This window comes from Lampris incognitus, chromosome 6, assembly GCF_029633865.1.
Source record: "Lampris incognitus isolate fLamInc1 chromosome 6, fLamInc1.hap2, whole genome shotgun sequence".
NCBI lineage: Eukaryota > Metazoa > Chordata > Actinopteri > Lampriformes > Lampridae > Lampris > Lampris incognitus.
The window spans coordinates 9,104,754-9,125,136 of record NC_079216.1 but is presented as its reverse complement, the minus strand read 5'-3'; the positions used below and the strand labels follow the sequence as shown (position 1 = coordinate 9,125,136).

The window sequence follows — 20,383 nt, the reverse complement described above, 5'->3', positions numbered from 1 at the left end:
AACACTAGTAACCCTAATTGATGGTGCAGGTGTTACAAGTGTCTTGAGAGATGTCCTCTTCCGCGTAGCTCCTCCGAGCGAAGCGATAGTCCATCACACACGTTTCAAAAGCGCGGTAGTCGAGTCAGCGATAGGCGTGACGTGTGGTGACGGACCAATCAGAAATGGAGGCGGCCGTGTCTTTTCGGGGTCTTGGCGTGGCCATAGTAGTGTGTTATTTTCTTGCCCGGTGCGGGATGCGATACGGCGTGTACTGCACCACAAGGCGACATCACAAACCGCTCGGCTAAAGGGTCAGACCCGTTAGCTAGGGGCTAACGTGTCTTATTAGTAGTTTACAGTAGGATTCGTAAATTCCCCTGCGGCGAGGTGGATTTAGCCGTCCAACCTATTGTATTTAGAAATCACGTCAGGACACAGCGCTGTCGCTCGACACAACCTCTCCGTGGCATTCTTTATTTAGACTGACACAGCATCAAAGGCAGACCCGATCAAACAACCCAGAGCCCGCAGGCATCACCAATCGATCCCAGCACAATAGAAAAGCACCAAATCAAATGCAGCACTGTCGATGTGTGCAGACATAACACAACCCTTGCCCATATTCATTACGTCACCGTGCTTCGCCCCCCCCCCAACCTAAATCAATTACTCACCGTGCTTTAGATTTGGCATTTTACCCCACAGGTCCAGGCCGAAACCAATAAACAGGGCTACTTTATAGCAGCATATATTGTACTAACACATTCTGCATGGTTCTATATTAGGCAGGACAGGTAAACGTAATTATTACACTCACGTTACCATGATCCGTACTCACCGTGCTTTTGATTTGGCATTTTTACCCCACAGCTCCTGCCCCGAGGATTATAAAAGCATACACACAGTATATCAACATGTAAATGAAAAATTATCTTAACACTGTAACCGGTTATTTTCTTGCCCGGTGCGGGATTCGATACGAGGTGTACTGCACCACAAGGCGACATCACTAACCGCTCGGCTAAAGAGTAAGACCCGTTAGCTAGGGCCTACGTGTCTTATTAGTAGTTTACAACTCCACGACCATTAAGTCATTTTGACCCATGAGCGGGTCAAAATGGCCGCCCGGAATTTGCGCGTGATCGTGCACGTCACGTACCGATTTATGACACGTTTTGGTCGCGTCATTTCCTTCGCGAAGTTCACTGCTCCGTCCTAGAAAAAAAAACTAGCGTTCTCCAGTGCAGAGAAATAGTCTAAATTTGATTTTTGATTATTGCCAACATGATGACACCCCCCCGCCCCCCGTGACCCTGACTACCGCCGAGGCGTTGCAGTATTTACAGGCGTTACACAGCGGCCATTTCAAATTGTTTGAAAAACAGCATTAAAAGTATTACTGCTGGTCATGTGCTGAATGGTGTACTGTACCTTTAAGAGGAACCATGCGATAGAGCCGGGTAACCAGGGGAAGGCAATTTATGTAACACAGATTCACCGTTGACACATCAGTAAGAGTTGGCGTTCAAAACAGGTGTCCGGCGTGATTTGATTCCGAAAAACCTAATTAAAAGAGTTAAGGTAAGGGAAGTTACGAAACGTAACATTGGCGACGAGAACTGGGAAAGCACAAGTAAGTGAACTTACTTTCAACGTGGATAAAGTGAGTGTTCCGATGTTGGAGCGCTTCAAAGATCAAACTACATTGGTACCAGCTTGCACCCTCGGAGTTGGTCGTCCAGCCCGACCAGCCCCGCCCATATTCATTACGTCACCGTGCTTCGTTTCCCAACCCACATCAATCGCTCACCGTGCTTGTCAATCTAGCGGGCGGGCGGGGCTAGACGGGGCCAACTCCGCCTTCCCGTAGGCTGCAGCCATTATCTTCTCTTTTCCGGCCATCCATTGTTCCTCTGGTGGAGGCTAGTTCCCATCGACGCAGAGAACGGAAATGGAGTAGAGAACGGTCAACTGAGCATGCGCGAAATGCCTCTACCACGCCTCCACACGCCCCGCGTAGCATCCAGGCGCTAGGATTCTAGGAAGCCCCGCCCCTACCCTGCGTCTGATTAGCTGACTTTAACCCTAACCCCGCCCTAAACCTAACCTACCCAAACAACGGAGGCAACGAGTACTTGCGCATGCTCAGTTGACCGTTCTCTGCATCGACGGGAACTAGACCGGGCGACGCCGACGACTGTGATCAAGTCCTCAAATCCCAGCTGTGCGTTGCTATAATCCACGGTAGACGCGTCCACACTAGCGTTACTGCAGCTAGCAGTAGCGCTAGCTGCTCGCTAGCGCTACTGCTAGCTGCAGTAACGCTAGCTAGCGCGACATATTTTTTTTAAATAACAAATTTCAAGAATTACAAAATATTGTGCAGAGAAATATATCAGTCGATTTAACACGTAGAGAACTGGTCAACTTTAACATCTCGTATTTATACACAAGACATCAACATCAGATATATTAAAAGAAAGAAACAAAAGTAAAACAAAAACAATACTGTCAACATCACAATGTACGAGGGAGAGGCAAGCTTAAATATCTACTACTACTTCCGGCTGCTCCCGTTAGGGGGCGCCACAGCGGGCCATCCGTTTCCATTTCTTCCCGTCTTCTGCGTCTTCCTCTGTCACACCAGCCACCTGCATGTCCTCCCTCACCACATCCATAAACCTCCTCTTTGGCCTTCCTCTTCTCCTCTTCCCTGGCAGCTCCATATTCAGCATCCTTCTCCCAATATACCCAGCATCTCTCCTCCACACATGTCCAAGCCATCTCAATCCTGCCTCTCTTGCTTTGTCTCCAAACCGTCCAACCTGAGCTGTCCCTCTAATATACTCGTTCCTAATCCTGTCCTTCTTCATCACCCCCAATGAAAATCTTAGCATCTTCAACTCTGCCACCTCCAGCTCCGCCTCCTGTCTTCATCAGTGCCACTGTCTCCAAACCATATAACATAGCTGGTCTCACAACCATCTTGTAAACCTTCCCTTTAACTCTTGCTGGTACCCTTCTGTCGCAAATCACTCCTGACACTCTTCTCCGCCCACTCCACCCTGCCTGCTCTCTTCTTATCCTCTACTGCACTCCCCGTTACTTTGGACAGTTGACCCCAAGTATTTAAACTCAAATGCCTGTCACCTCCACTCCTTGCATCTTGACCATTCCATTGCCCTTCCTCTCATTCACGCATAGGTATTCCGTCTTGCTCCTACTGACTTTCATTCCTCTTCTCTCCAGTGCATACCTCCACCTCTCCAGGCTCTCCTCAACCTGCACCCTACTCTCGCTACAGATCACGTCATCCGCAAACATCATAGTGCATGGAGTCTCCTGCCTGATTTCGTCCCTCAACCTGTCCATCACTATTGCAAACAAGAAAGGGCTCAGAGCCGATCCTTGATGTAATCCCACCTCCACCTTGAACCCATCTGTCATTCCAAGCGCACACCTCGCCACTGTAACACTTCCCTCATACATATCCTGCACCACTCCTACATACTTCTCTGCAACTAACGACTTCCTCATACAACACCACACCTCCTCTCTCGGCACCCTGTCATATGTTTTCTCTAAATCCACAAAGACACAATGTGACTCCTTCTGGCCTCCTCTATACTTCTCCATCAACATTCTCAAAGCAAACATCACATCTGTGGTGCTCTTTCGTGGCATGAAACCATACTGCTGCTCGCTGATCATCACCTCTCCTCTTAACCTAGCTTCTATTACTCTTTCCCATATCTTCATGCTGTGGCTGATCAACTTTATACCTATGTAGTTGCTACAGTTCTGCACAGCACCCTTATTCTTTAAAATCGGTACCAGTATGCTTCTTCTCCACTCTTCAGGCATCCTCTCACTTTCCAAGATTGTGTTAAACAATCTGGTTAAAAACTCCACTGCCATCTCTCCTAAACACCGCCATGCCTCCACAGGTAAGAAAGAAAATGTATTAAACAAAATTCATCCGTGCAAGTGTTTTATTCCTACTTTACAGAGACAGTATATCATCTATAATTGATGTTCTGAAAGGAGGGATTAGGAGGCGAATTCACTTCTAGTCTAAATTGTCTTGTCATTTTATTTCCTAATGGAGTAGGGCATGTGGTTAAGGAGTGAGAACTACAAAATTAGCTTGGCACTGACACTCGTTATACTCTAGTCCATTATTTCCTTACTCCCTCATTGTTTAATATTCTGGTTTCACTAGCAGCCGTTATAAAAACCGAACATGCACAATCCTGACCCCCCCCCCCCAAGAGCCAATGCATAATCAAATACATTTCCAATTGTATTTTCAACAAATATTAACAATGAATTCTAATTTCAATCCATCCACATGAAGACAGGTTTAGGCCAGGTTTGAGTCGGGATTTTACTGGGGTCCACAGAGTCCATGGTAAGAATGGGGGCAACAGGGTGTGGCGATGCGAGCGAGAGCCGTGCAGCCAGGAGCCCCATCCATACACAGCTGTCAGTGTCTCGACCGCCCAGGATTCCGGCCATGATCCCACCTGCAAGACTGAAGGCACAATATATGTGTGAATTTGCCATATTACCGATACTGAAATACACACTGACAGTATCCTTTGCGTTTCGGCATGCTTGCCTTACTAGCTTCAAGGTAAATATATATATATATATATATATATATATATATATATATATATATATATATATATATATATAATTTCATTTGCTACTGCAAACCTGGTCATACATAGACCTCTACATGTAGACCGTATTGACATCTTTTTTTTTTTGTTCACCTACAAAGACAAACAGAAAATCTACCATGAATGAAAATATTTTTCTATTAATCTTTTTTTTTAATTTGTGCTTGTGTGCAAGTGTCACAGTGAGCCATGCATCAAGAGATTCCTGGTATGTGAAAGATCAATTGGCAAATAAATCAGATTCCTATTCTGATTGAGAGAGAGAGAGCGAGAGAGAGAGAGAGTGAAAGAGTGTGGTGTGTGTGTGTATGAGAGAGAGAGAGAGCACATCTGTGTTCTGGACAGTAAGAGGATGGGATGGCGTGTGGGGTATTGGGGGGGGGGGGCACTAGCAGTGAAAAGAGGGCTTATGGTGATAAAATTTAGGTGTTTAAGGCAAATGAATCCATTAAAATCAAAGGAGAACAATGTAAAGAGCGGGTGTAAGGACAGGATGTTGTGTTGCTGTAAAGCCCACTGAGGCAAATTAGTAATTTGTGATGTTGGGCTATACAAATAAAACTGACTTGACTTAAAGATGAAGAGAAATGAGAGCAGTCTCAGCACCTATCTCCCGCTCCTGAGACATTCGCCGTCTTCTCTTTGGGGACCGTCAGAGCAGGGTAGTGGAGTGCACACAGCCGACCCCTCTACAAATACAGGGACAGCCTTAGTTAGAACCGATAATCTTCCTCTCTGTCATCACCATCATCATCAATATCATCACCACCCTTATCACCATCATCATCATGTTATCCTCACCTTCCGCTGTTTTTTTGGCTGCAGATTGACTGATCCAGCCTCATGCTCGCCGCACACTAGCACTCCCTTTGCCCCCAGTGTCACCACCACACAGTGCAGGTTGTTCAGCAGGGGGCGGGAGAGAGCCAGCGCACAGCTCAGCACCTCATCAAGAGAGCTCGGCAGGTCTGCCACAGGACACAAAACAAGACCACATCCTCATGAATGCAGTTACTGCAGCCAATTTCATCATATTTCTCATCTCTTGAAAGCAAAAGCCTGCCTGTGTGCTTGTGTTTGTTTGTGTGTGTGTTTGAAAAAGGGCTCGAAAGTTAAGCTGGTTGTTTGTGAGACACAGACAGACAGACAGACATAGATAGATAGATGCTAGATGGATGTGAGTGAAAGCTGAACCATGACCACTCAGTCCGGTGAGATGAGTGATCTTGGTCTACCTTCAGGCGTACCTTCAGGCGTGGGCAGGCCCAAGATCCTGTTCATGGTGCACAACTCTGCCAGGTTGGGGGATGTGTAGGACAGGGACTTCCAGGAATCTGACAGGAAGGGCTTGCAGGCCTTGTTGGAATCGGTCGGCTCGTACCAAACTTGGGCGCACAGTGATGGCATAGCATCAGAAGCAGTGGACAGTGCCATTCATAATAACACACTAACCGGTTCTTCACGCTTACCATTGATCGCACACTTCTTTGCAACAGAGCAAAGGTAGTCGATGGTAGTCAGGGGGAGGTTGCCATCGAGACACACGAGAGAGGCTGACAACAGCTGCTTCTCAAATTGCGCCACCTGTAGGGAGGAATTTAATGATGCATCATGAAAAAAGGAATAATGGACCATACTGACCATACCTATGATGCTGCATTGGTGAATCTGTGCTGTTGCTGTTGATGTGTATGTTGTTGGGTTTATTAGGAGTATTTGTGTGCATCCATGTGTTTGTTTCTGCTCTGTATTCAAGTTCTGCACTGTGTTAATGTGTGGTATGCTTAAAGCTCAGTAGTGCATATTAAACAGAATGCATGTTCTGCTTCCGTTGTGGGAAGATGGCGGCGCAAATTCACATTTGCAGCGGCCTCACCCGGTACCAGTGTGGGAAGATGGCGGCGTTAATTCACATTTGTGGCTGCCTCACCCAGTACCGTCCATGCAGTGTCTTTGTCCCCATCTGTGTCTAAGTTTGTCTTCGTTTGATGGCTGGGAGAGCTGACCCTGGATTGGCTGGGAGAGCGTGGTCTGCTGCGTCCTGTGGGCCCAGGGACCACGGCCCCTGCCTGGAACTGTGCCTGAAGAGGTAACACCGAGGGCGGTCTGACAGGACGTGGAAGCGGGGCAGGCTAAGCTAACTGCTAGCCCATGCAGACCGGCAGTTCCGATAACAGCGTGGGCGGTCTGGTGGCAGCCTCACTTAGCCTTGACTGTGTTTTTAGTGTCGTCGTGCGGAGTGTGGGGAGGTGTGTCAAAGGGGGTCTGGCTGGGAGAGCTAGCATTGGATCGGCTGAGGGAGCTTGGTCTGCTGCATCCTGTGGGCCCAAGGACCACGGCCCTGACCGGAGCTGCGCCTGAAGAGGAAACACCGAGGGCGGTCTGACAGGATGCAGAAGCGGGGCAGGCTAAGCTAACTGCTAGCCCATGCAGACCGGCAGTTCCGACTGTCATCCTGGCTGGCGTTCGTTCTCCTGGACAGTAAATTTGTCTTTTTTCTTTTTAGATATATGTGTTAGTTTGGATATACTACGTGTTCTTGTGGTTTTTGGATGTGGTTTAGTCTTTGTGTTGCACTGCTGTGGGCTGGGGAAAACAATGTTTTGTTTCATTTCATGTGCGCAAGTTCATGAAATGAAATGACAAGTGTTTCTGATTCTAAGGAAAATAATTACCTCCCTAGAGGGACTAGTCTGTATGTGTGTCTGTATATCTGTCTATCCATTTTGTCTGTCTATCCATCAATCCGTATCTGTGTGTGTGTGTGTGTGTGTGTGCGTGTGTCTATCTGTCCATCTATCTCTTTGTCTGTTTCTGTCTGCCCATCAGTTATACAGTAGTAACACAGATAATAGTTACACAGATAGAGAAAAGGCAGAACATAAAATCTGGGCCGAGCTTCAATCGAAGTGGACTGGGTGCTTTGGTGAGTCATACCACTTACATACTGTTCTGTGATTTGCTCATGAATGTCCATGTCGCCCAGTCCCAGACCGAGTTCCCCACCCTCACTGATGACCGCACAGTAAGTCGCGGTCCTGTGCTCCTCCAGCGTGGCAACACCGCTCATGTTCTTAAAAAGAAGAAGGCACTCATTTTTACACCGAAATATCTAAATCAGACTCTACCTTAGTTCGAGATGCCACCTTGCTTTGCTATAACACATGTTTGTCTCTGCTCACACACCATGTGTTTACAGTAGGTCAGCACCGCATCACTGTGAGAGTCAGCCCCGACAGCAGATATAAACAGGGGTCTATGGCCCAGTCGACTCAGTGAATCTTCAATAAGACAGAAGAAGAAAACATATTCAAATTGGGAGAATCTTGCAAAGAGTCTGTTGCAGGTTATTGACCAGAAAGTTTCCACAGGAACCATCTGATAAGAACTAACCAGCAACATTTCGTCCCACGCCACCAAATGACTGATAGACTCTTCCTGGGTTAGTCTGTCCAAACTTTAAAAAAACAACAGGACAAGGCTTCTTAGTATACTGGAGAAAGAAAAAACAACACACTACTTGCCATGTATGATCTACAGTATGGCGCATAAATGTTTGTTTTGGATGTCAACTTACAATAAGCTTTTCCGTTTTTCCTTCAGCGATAAAATCCACATTAATTCCCCCTATCACCACCTGTGACAGAATAGCACAAGTAGCATTAAGGTATTTTTCATAATATTTAAAACACATCTTGATTTTACATTTCACAATAAAAGCTCGGTACCCGCTTTACCATAAGCTACCCTTATAGAGGATTATAAAGGGGTTATAATTACGTTGTAAACACAGCATTAATAAACAATTACAAAAAGCTGCAACGGTTGTCAAGCCCAAGCTACAGCTGCGCTTTTTTTTAAAATCTATCTATTCTGTTAAATCTCAGATCTGGCTAGCTGCTAGCAGATCTGGCTAGCTGCTAGCTAAATAAACAATGAGATCGGAGGTTTAACAGTACAGGTAGATATGGGCTCACTCACTATTTGGCAAGCAACAGGTCACTGTTGCCCTTTTTATCTAATGTGTTATAACAGCTTATCAGTGATTTATAGTGTTCACAACCTAATTAATAAAGTAATTATAAGCAATTAATAAGCACTTTATAAGGGTAGTCTTGTTGTGAAGTGGTACCAAAATTTCTTGAATACTTACAATATTTGACTCCGAGTCTGAAGGGGGCGTTCCAACATGCCGACGACTATGTCCCAGTTTCCTGCCATTCATCCGCTCCGACAGTGCGCAGGCTATCTGACTACCCACCCTGGCATTGTTATGAACGAGTGCTATGTCTTTGAGCATAGCGGGTTAAGGATAATGGGTTTAACTGCGAGCCAGGTCAAAGGTCACCCCCGAGAGGCCGCCTGGTTTCACCACCGTTAGTCCTCCTTCACTTTAATCTGTCTTACATTCACGCCAGGGAGCTGGGCGGTGCAACCACACACGTCTGCTATTCACCACTATGCACCTCCTCCAGTCGAGCCGCCGGTGGAGAAATGCCTTGTTAGAAGGTACGGCAACAGCAGCTGCCGAAGGAGTGAAGAATGCTACACGTGTGCTTTCCTCATTAACACTTTGCTTCACAGCAGTTAATTACAGCCCCGCGACGATCGGGTCAACGCAGCAACTGCCTTGACATGGCAAACTACGTACAATGTCCTCGTACCTTTGCTGCGAGATTGATAAGATTGCCCACTAGTGTGTGTGTGTGTGTGTGTTTTATTTTTGGGTTTATTCAGAGTTCAGAAGGATACTAGCCTGAAGGGACTTTCCTTTAGTTAGCCGGTTGACATTTTCAAGAATGAAAGGCGTCACGTCTCTTCCTTTGACGCCCTTAACACTGAGGAAGCAATATTAAAAACAGGAGATGATGTCACCTGTGGAGAGGAACGGCCTATCTGATTCTGCTGTTTGCTGTGACCATGTAAAATAACTCTGACAGTGTTTCCCCTTGTGTGTCTCTCTCTCTCTCTCTCTCTCTCTCTCTCTCTCTCTCTCTCTCTCTCTCTCTCTCTCTCTCTCTCTCTCACACACACACACACTGCAGTTATGTGGAAGGCAGGAAATGGAAGCGGGGAAGGAGCAGCAGAGGCCGGCGCTCGCAGAAGCGAAGGAGTGTGCTGAACGCTAGACAGACCGTCCTTCACCTGGCCTCCGCCACAGCAGTCTGTATGGCCTCCTCTATCAGCTGACCCGCCGGTGCATGGTCTGCTGGGATGGGCACCGCCAGCAGAAGACCGCTCTGGAGGCCCAAAGACAGGGTGCTCGCTAAACGACAACAAAACAGACGTGTCATATGAACCTCACAGCGTTTAGTCCATGTGGGCTAGTGCAGGTGCCGTATCTAGGCGCGTTCGTCAGTGTTGAAAATATTGTATTGCATTTTAAACCACTGTTGTCCTACACCATACGCTCAGGTCATTTCTACAACATAATTCCCTTGTCAAACCTTTGCATATACTCATGTAACATGGTCTGTTATCAATACTGTCCCCTGCAAGTGGAATATGAAACAAATGATACTATACAGTGGCGTACCCTTACTAAATTTATATGTTATCGATTTGTGACTGTTATAGTTCTTACCTTTTTGCACTTGCATACAGAAAGACTCCTATCACACTTTAATTCCTTATGAGACATTACAAAAATTACATTACCTCAGGTACAAAGATACCCCCCCCTCCCCCCTTTTCTCCCCAATTATATCCGGCCAATTACCCCACTCTTCCGAGCCGTCCCGGTCGCTGCTCCACCCCCCTCTGCTGATCTGGGGAGGCTGTAGACTACCACGCAGACATGTGGTGGTCTCCTCCGATACGTGTGGAGTCACCAGCCGCTCATCGAGGTGACCTCGTCAGTCTAAACTGACTGCAGGCATCCCCACCCTTGTAAACCATACAGTGGCACAACGACCGAAACCAACGACCCGTTTCAGATGCAAATATGGACGTGGCCATCGGCTAGAGTTACAATGGTCATGTGTACTATTCACAGAGGATGAGGGAACGTTTGCAATCACAGCTTTTTAAGAAAACGAGACGAGGCGTGTGTTTTCCAAACATCGCGTCTCAGTTACTTTCAAACCCCAAAACATGCTGCGCCAGAAGTTGGTCCACCCCAGTGATCGGGTCCCCCCGGCGCAAAGTGAGCAACATAGTGTACGTGTTAAATGACAGGAGGGTTGCCGTGACTTGCACATTGGGGAAACTAAACCGACGTCGGCCAAGAGGACGGCACAACACAGGAGAGCTAATGTGTCTCCACCCATCTACAGGCCAGTGGCCACTCTCTCGTGGATCAGGATGTGCACACCCTTGATACGGAAGAACACTGGTTTGAACGGGAAGTCAAGTGAAGAGGGACCAACCATCCCTGAACACCGGGGGCGCAGTGGGGGGGGGGGGCTAAGAGTACATCTGTTGCCATCTTACAATGCTGTGATTGTAAACATTCCCAAATCCTCTGTGAATAGTACACATGACCATTGTAACTCTAGCCGATGGCCATGTCCATATTTGCATCTGAAACTGGTCGTTGGTTTCGGTCGTTAGGCACTGTATTGTTTATAAGGGTGGGGACAACTGTAGTCAATTTAAACTTAAGAGGTCACTTAGATGAGTGATGAAACTACCCGTCAATAAACGTATCCAGATGAACTGATTCAACCTTCTTTGACTACGTTGCTTACAATAAACCAACTTGAGCTTGGACTTGAATCAAAAGCAATTTGCAGATCAATGTCTTCAATATGCTGACATCAAGAATAAGGGTGACGTGCAGAACCGAAGCAACTACAGAGGTATGAAGCTGATCAGCCACAGCATGAAGATACGGGAAAGAGTAATAGAAGCTAGGTTAAGAAGAGAAGTGACGGTTAGCGAGCAGCAGTATGGTTTCATGCCACAAAAAACCACTACAGGTGAGATGTTTGCTTTGAGAATGTTGATGGAGAAGTAAAGAGAAGGTCAGAAGGAGTTACACTGTGTCTTTGTGGATTTAGAGAAAGCTTATGACAGGGTGCCAAGAGAGGAGGTGTGGTATTGTATGAGGAGTTGCAGAGAAGTATGCAGGAGTGGTGCAGGATATGTGTGAGGGAAGTGTGACAGTGGTGAGGTGTGCGCTTGGAATGACAGATGGGTTCAAGGTGGAGGTGGGATTACATCAAGGATCGGCTCTGAGCCCTTTCTTGTTCGCAATTGCGATGGGACAGGTTGATGGACGAGATCAGGTGAGACGGGTCTCCGTGAACTATGATATTCGCGGATGACATTGTGATCTGTGGCGAGAGTAGGGTGCAGGTGGAGGAGAGCCTGGAGAGGTGGAGGTATGCACTGGAGAGAAGAGGAATGAAAGTCAGTAGGAGCAAGATGGAATACATATGCGTGAATGAGAGGGAGGACAGTGGAATGGTCAGGATGCAAGGAGTGGAGGTGACGAAGGCATTTGAGTTTAAATACTTGGATTCAACTGTCCAAAGTAACGGGGAGTGCAGGAGAGAGGTGAAGAAGAGAGTGCAGGCAGGGTGGAGTGGGTGGAGAAGAGTGTCAGGAGGGATTTGTGACAGAAGGGTACCAGCAAGAGTTAAAGGGAAGGTTTACAAGATGGTAGTGAGACCAGCTATGTTATATGGTTTGGAGACAGTGGCACTGATGAGAAGACAGGAGGCGGAGCTGGAGGTGGCAGAGATGAAGATGATAAGATTTTCACTGGGAGTGATGAAGAAGGACAGGATTAGGAACGAGTATATTAGAGGGACAGCTCAGGTTGGACGGTTTAGAGACAAATTAAGAGAGGCAGGATTGAGATGGTTTGGACATGTGTGGAGGAGAGATGCTGGATATATTGGGAGAAGGATGCTGAATATGGAGCTGCCAGGGAAGAGGAGAAGAGGAAGGCCAAAGAGGAGGTTTATGGATGTGGTGAGGGAGGACATGCAGGTGGCTGGTGTGACAGAAGAAGATGCAGAAGACGGGAAGAAATGGAAACGGAGGATCCGCTGTGGTGACCGCTAACGGGGGCAGCCGAAAGTAGTAGTCATAGCAGTAGTAGTAGTCTTCAATATGTTGACATACCAATGAGCTCTGCTGCCTCCCGAGGATTGCTGACGCAGTACGGGGAGGTGAATCCGCTCTGTGGAGAGAAAAATGCTGGGAAACTTCTGGATGTACCATAGGTGGCCACACACACACCCTGGGTCTCCTGCAAAACGACAGAGTAAAAAAAAAAACGTTTTGGAATTCAGAAAAGAACAAATACAGTTGAAACGAGCGGCGATCCGAACCGACCGGGTAAGACCTATTTGCCCGATCAACCACACCGTTTGAGTAAATAACTTCTCCATTCTTACGAGGAACTCAAGGGTGCGGCCGACGTCCAGAATGGACTTGATCCCGGCAGAGACCACAGCGATGGGGGTCCTGCCCAGCTCCGTCAGATCGGCACTGATATCCAGACCTGGAAGAATGGACATTTACTTGGATTAGAAGTTTTTATTTTGCTCAGTAAGTTTTTGCATACCATAAATCTGACTACATGTGTTGCTAACTGTGATATCTATCTATCTATCTATCTATTTATTTTGGAACATTTTCTCCCCAGTTGTACCCGGCCAATTACCCCACTCTTCTGAGCCATCCCGGTCGCTGCTCCACCCCCTCTGCCGATCCGGGGAGGGCTGCAGACTACCACATGCCTCCTCCCATACATTTGGAGTCGCCAGCCGCTTCTTTTCACCTGACAGTGAGGAGTTTCACCAGGGGGACGTAGCAAGTGGGAGGATCATGCTATTCCCCCCTGAGCAGGCGCCCTGACCGACCAGAGGAGGCGCTAGTGCAGCGCAGGACACATAGCCACAACCCGGCTTCCCACCCACAGACAGGGCCAATTGTGTCTGTAGGGACGCCCAACCAAGCCGGAGGTAACACGGGGATTCGAACCAGCGATCCCCGTGTTGCTAGGCAACAGAATAGACAGCTACGCTACCTGCATGCATGCCCTCCTACCTGTGATATTTAGACGTAACACCAAGTGCATCATACTGTAAGTTTGGTGTTCTTTGCGTATAACGATGAGACGTTTCTGTCTGTATACAAATAAGTGTGCATGCTGCATAATGTTCACAGAGTCTCTGTCCATAAGATCTTGTGAGACAGGTTAACAGCACTTAGCAAAACATATTCTACACCTACTATATATGCAAGAGTTAGCATGACAAGTGCACAAAAATGATATTTACATCTATAAGAGATATCAGACATATAGACAACTATTTATGTATTTGGGAAAAAGCAGATAAATATGAAGTCGTGGTTCTCAGCTAAACAGTATTTACACTGAGACTTGAGTTGAAATGTTGATAAGTACTGACTGTATGGCCTCGTGGTTATTGCACTCAGAACGACTTAATTGGGTGTTAGATTCTCAGTTCACTCACTATTCTCTCCATCCCTGTGCACTCCCCCGATGCCCCCCGTGACAAATACAGGGATTCCAGCTCGATGTGCAGCTATCATGGTGCCAGAGACAGTGGTGCCCCCCGAGAGACCCTTAGAAAACAATAGAGACCACCTACATGAAGAAACACGTGGTAGGCCAACCGACCACTTTGGATTTTCAAAGTTACCAATGTATTCGAACGAATATCTTGAAGAGAAGTTTAGAAGATGTTGCATTACAATCATTTTCAGCGGCTTCGATTGCTTCAACTTTACATTACCCCACACCCAGCCGGGCCCAACCAACGACATTTTAAATCCCAATTCATCTATTACATCCAAAAACTGATGTAGGCAAACAAATAAGAACACTAAAAAAGAAGTGAACGCCACATGTTTTGTTTTTTGACCCCCCCCCCTTTTCTCCCCAATTGTACTTGGCCAATTACCCCACTCTCCCGAGCCGTCCCGGTCGCTGCTCCACCCCCTCTGCTGATCCGGGGAGGGCTGCAGACCACCACACGCCCCCTCCCGTACATGTGGAGTCGCCAGCCGCTTCTTTTCACCTGACAGTGAGGAGTTTCGCCTGGGGGGCGTAGCGCGTGGGAGGATCACGCTATTCCCCCCAGTTCCCCCTCCCCCCCAAACAGGCGCCCCAACCGACCAGAGGAGGCGCTAGTGCAACGACCAGGACACACACCCACAGCTGGCTTCCCACCCACAGATACGGCCAATTGTGTCGGTAGGGACAACCGATCAAGCCGGGGGCAACATGGGGATTTGAACCGGCGATCCCCGTGTTGCTAAGCAACGGAATAGACCGCCACCCTACCTGGATGTGTCATTCATGTCAGCGGTGATGTAATATTAAATAACACTTACCAGGACAATAGCACTGAAAGTCAGTACAGGTTTCATACATAGTGAGCCAAAGTCAAATAACAGATCTTATCCATGAAAGTATTTTTTTCTTTCTTCAAGGTAAGGGACAATTAAGCCCCCCCCCCACAATATCTCATAGCCCCCCCCATCAGTGTAGTCTATAACCGGGCCTGAGTGTGATGCTCTTCAGACCGGTCTGACTCATCCTCACCTTGCTGATGACGTAGGGCAGATCACGGCGGGAAACTTTGAGCGACGTCTCGCCGCGGGCCAGATATTCAAGCTCTTCCGGGGAGAGACCCACGTGGACCTTGCCCCGAATCACCCCGACTGTGGCTGGGGTGGCTCCCTCCGCCCGCACTATAGCCTCCACCTGCTTTGCTGTCCTGAGGAAACAGAGGGAGGAAACGATGATGAACGGTTCGAGAAAACGATCCGTTACTTAGTTTTGCAGTTTCTAGGCTACAGCTCGCTGAAGTCCTGGCAGCTGGGACGGCATGCAGCAGGTCTCCCTCCAGGATTTCCTCTCCCCACTCCACTCCACGTTTTACTTTTTATGCTTTTAATTTCTACCGTCCCACGTCTACTTACTTACTTGGGTACTGTACTGCGCCTGGCGTGTTACATAACACATGTCTGGTTCCTACAGCTCCCTCATTAAGATTTTTTTTTTAATTCCCCCCCCCGTTGGACCTTGCCCATCACCCCGCTCTCTGAGCTGTCCCGGTCGCTGCTCCACCCCCTCTGCCGATCCGGGGAGGGCTGCAGACCACCACATGCCTCCTCCCATACATGCGGAGTCGCCAGCCGCTTCTTTTCACCCCACAGTGAGGAGTTTCACCAGGGGGACGTAGCGCGTGGGAGGATCACGCTATTCCCCTCGGTTCCCCCCGAACAGGTGCCCCGACCGACCAGAGGAGGCGCTAGTGCAGCGACCTGGGCACATACCCACATCCGGCTTCCCACCCGCAGACACGGCCAATTGTGTCTGTAGGGACGCCCGACCAAGCCGGAGGTAACACGGGGATTTGAACCGGCGATCCCCGTACCGGTAGGCAACGGAACAGACCGCCACGCCACCCGGGCGCCTCCTCGTACCCGTGTTGTGTTTCTGAAGGTGGACTTTAGTGGGTCGTGGTCGTGAGGAGTATGCTGTACCTGAGGTTATGTGGGTAAGGCATGCCGTGGGTGATGATAGTGCTCTCCAGAGCAACCACCGGCCTGTTCTCCGCCGCCGCCTGCGAGACCGAAGGGTGAACTCGGAAAGGCCTGTCTGGGGGAGAGGTTGACGCCGAACTGAGATAGCCATTCGGAAATAAGCCCAAACCATGAAGAACACGCGCGTCTACGAAGCTGATGACCATGCTTCTTTTTACCAGTTTTGCACGATCCCCCCTGAAGCGTCACCAGTCCTCGTCTCACGAGGTGCGCCGACGCCGTCCTCAGCATTCTCGGTTCAGGCTCTCTCAAGGACACCCTGGACACGACGTGAACACAGGAGACGGCAAAAATGTCTGCCGATCATCATTCGCCAGCCACAGCGATGCACTCAAACATTCCTACCGCCTCTCATTCACGCAGCAGCCCGACACAAAGGCCTCGCCAAGCCCACCGCCGCCCCCTGCGGCGACCCCTCGGCTCCCGTCCCGTTTTATTAGGTTTACCTTTGATTTTTCATCGCCATCCCTAACCTCTCGGAAGCAACGGCGTGCCGTGATGGACGCGGATGTCAGAGTTAAAACAAAGGTGGTGGGGGGGGGGGCGTCGCCTCAGCTTCATGTTGGAAAAGACCACACTCGGCCTTCCCAGTCGCATCAAACCCCGCCTTGTTTTTCCCCGTCCAAAGATCAATTCAGCCATTGTGAGGCTTTCCTCTGACCCAGTTAGTGAGCCCCCGGGACCCGGGACCCGGGACCCCCCCCCCCCCACCCCCTCCGAAACACACACACTTTGTTGGGCTGCTAACTGAAACGGACACTGAAATGCCAGAGCTGACAGCAACACGGTGAAACCCCGCCAGGAGAGGTGAGTGGGTCTATCGCTTCCCCTCCCCGATTCACCACGCTCACGTACCGAGGCCTCTTTTCAGCAACATATCACAACCGCTCCGACGCCGGCTCGGTCGTAGCGAAGGAGGGAACAGCCGAAGAATCCCGGCAACGTGGCTCGATCTCGTGCAAAAGGGCGGCTTTAACCGCGCACTTAAATCTCAAGCGAACGTGAGCCCGCGTAAACGAGGAGCGAGGTAAAACCCAAATCACAGCCATTCACATCAAGGGGAATTCCAACACGAGTGGACGAACCCTCCACAACAACACAGCGAGCAGCCCCGGCGGCAGGCGGCCATGTTACCTGCGAACACACGCGTCCCCCCCCCCATTCCACCCACACGTGCACGCTGCCAGACAGCAGCGAGAGCGCGGTGAAAAACAAGAGATGACTAGAAAAGAGAACAAATCACCACAAGCTCAGCTCGGTGCTTACCCCTCTGCCTTTCCTTTCAGCTCTGCAAAACACAACACAAAAAAAAACAAGAACTTTGCCCAGAAGGCCCCAAAAGACCAAACTTTGAACCGTCTGTTTACACACAACGTCCACCCTAGACCTCTGTCGGCCTGCGATAGGGGGGGGGGGGTTTCTTTTGGAGGCAGAGATAGCGACGTCGAACGTTATCTCTTATCGTTCAACAAAAAATCTGCACCGGACTTGCAGAAGAAGAAAGGGGGGGGAAAAAATCACAGTTAGGCAGAGAATGAACCCAAGGTGTCAGCGATGATTCTGGGAGGGCACAGAAACACAAACCAAACAGGCGGCGAATAAAATCTTAAAGGAACCAATGAGTGAAGTGAAGCGAAACACAATGCTGGCTCCGAAGCTGTTTACTTGCCGAGCACCAGTGGAGCCACAGCTGGTGACACTCACCTCTGACCTCTCTCCCCAATTATATATGGCCAATTACGCCACTCTTGCTCCACCCCCTCTGCTGATCCGGGGAGGGCTGCAGACCACCACATGCCTCCTCCCATACATGTGGAGTCGCCAGCCGCTTCTTTTCACCTGACAGTGAGGAGTTTCGCCAGGGGGATGTAGCGCGTGGGAGGATCACGCTATCCCCCCCCCCCCAGTTCCCCCTCCCCCCTGAACAGGCGCCCCGACCGACCGGAGGAGGCGCTAGTGCAGCGACCAGGGCACACACCCACATCCGGCTTCCCACCCGCAGACACGGCCAACTGTGTCTGTAGGGAAACGGTCTCTTCGACCTACGTGAGCATCGTTACAGAATGTCTACATCAAGATTTTGTTAAACAATATTGAAGCCAGTTGGTTATGACTTCAGATGAGCCCTGTTTACCATCCCTCACTACCACAAACTACCCTGACCCTGCATTTATTGTAATAATCGTTACATTTATATAGCGCTTTTCTAGACACCCAGAGTGCTTCACATTGAAGGGGGTAACTCGCTTCAACCACCACAAATGTGGAGCACCCACCTGGGTGATGCCTGGCAGCCATTTTGCACCAGAACGCTCACCACACATCAGCTTGAGGTGGCGAGGGAGGAATCATTGAGCCAATTACATGGGAGGATGATTAGGTGGCCAGGGGGAGAGAGCCAGGTTGGGAATTTTGCCAGGACACCGGGGGTCCCCCTACTCTTTGTGATAAGTGCCATGGGATCTTTAATGATCACAGTGAGTCAGGACCTCGGTTTAACGTCTCATCCGAAGGACGGCGCCTCCTACAGCACAGTGTGCCCGTCACTGCACTGGGTTTTGATATGTGTTGTTTTCATTAGGACCAGAGGGAAGACTGCCCCCCACTGGCCCACCAACACCACTTCCGACAGCAACAAATTTTCCCAGGAGGTCTCCCATCCAAGTACTAGCCAAGCCCATACCTGCTTAGCTTCCGACATTTGGCAGAGCCAGGGTACATGTTGGTATGGCTGCCAGCACACCGTGTACCATCATGATTATTATGCTGCGTTCAAGACAACCCAGAACTTGGATTGTTCCCAAATTTTGAGCAAACTTGTTCATGCTATTTACTTAATTAATTAATGAAAAATAAAAAAAACATGGATGCTCATAGGAAAAACTTTATTACCGAAATGTGTTCATGCTCAACACTTTCTTATATTGCAATTACGTCCTAGAAGTAGGATATATACATTGGATATCTAGTTATTCTTTTGCTTGCAAATGCATGCAGTTATTTCAGCCATTCCGCCGAATTAGTGCCTTTTGTGTCCCCAGGATATTATATGCATGAATATGCATTAAAAGTATATGTGTAATACATTACATTATCAAGCAAAGTGTCCTTCACTTTGTCCTAATGGCAATTTTATGACATATCATGTAAAACCTTTATAAAAACATAGAAAACTGAAAAAAACGAGTTTAGCCTGTCCCCACTCTCTTGATACTACACTTAACCCTGAAATATGATTAGAATCCTTCAATCTTTTTTTTTTGTGCAATTCTATTTCCAATTTAGACATAAAACACATTTTTTCATCGAAAATTTAAATGTTAGTTAAAATACACATTTCGGTCATGTTTTTACTCAGTCCTGTTAAGCTGACCCATTCCCCCCTCTAAAAATTTGGGACATTCCACAAGTCACATGATCAACAGGCTCACGTGAGCCTGTTGATCATGTGTATCAGATCAGGACCATTCTAGTCTCCTGGAGGCCATGGCAAGACCAGCATTAAGTTCTCTCGCTCTATTTTCTGTATTTTTGTTCATATTGTAAGTATGAATGAGAATGTCAATCTGCAGTCCTGTTGTCTAAATTATTCCTTCGGTGTTGTTTTTTTTTAAAGACAGTCTTGGTAAACCACTTGAAGGTGCTAAATGTTCTCATGCTATTAGCATTGATGCCATGTGGCTACATTTCATGCATTTTCTAATGCTATGCTAAAAAATAATTCCTGTACCTAGTATGAAGGGTAACAGGACTGAATAAGAGTAACAGGAGTGAGAAGTTTGAATGAAATAGCCAATTTAAATGTGTATCTGATATATACGTTGATTAATTATAATACTGTTCTGTTGATTTTAATTTTTACAGTTGGAATTACTGAAGGTGTTTTCAGTTTTGCAATGTAAACACATTACTTACAGGGAGCCAATCAATTAAGTTAAAGTAAAATTTCTATAGTGATGGTCCTTGCACTCAGTACAAGCAACGAGCGAATTTCCTTTTCCTGTTTGGTACCGAGTTGTTCAGAAGAAGAGTCACTACTGGAACGTGGAACTTCTTTGAGGCATGCCACAGCAAGGGCGACCCGGATGGAGTGGGAGGGGCCCTGAAGAGGACGGCTGACAGTCATGTCAGCAAGGGATCAGATATCTCTGATGCTTCAGTGCTTTTTTTCTGTGTTC

General features: G+C 48.2%; 1 protein-coding gene across 1 annotated transcript; it reads right to left on the bottom strand.

Annotated features, from left to right (window-relative positions):
- Positions 1–3,964: 3,964 nt before the first annotated feature.
- Positions 3,965–16,351, bottom strand: zgc:136858 (uncharacterized protein LOC678543 homolog). Its single transcript, XM_056281719.1, has 17 exons — positions 16,146–16,351; positions 15,199–15,373; positions 14,105–14,216; positions 13,019–13,125; positions 12,744–12,870; positions 9,816–9,936; positions 9,423–9,508; positions 8,824–8,960; positions 8,248–8,307; positions 8,064–8,127; positions 7,857–7,951; positions 7,615–7,743; positions 6,140–6,254; positions 5,918–6,055; positions 5,472–5,638; positions 5,277–5,359; positions 3,965–4,516 (listed from the first exon to the last, which is right to left on the bottom strand). The coding sequence occupies exons 1-17, from the start codon at positions 16,349–16,351 to the stop codon at positions 4,321–4,323; spliced, it is 2,118 nt and encodes a 705-aa protein (XP_056137694.1). The 3' UTR covers positions 3,965–4,320.
- Between the last annotated feature and the right edge of the window lie 4,032 nt (positions 16,352–20,383).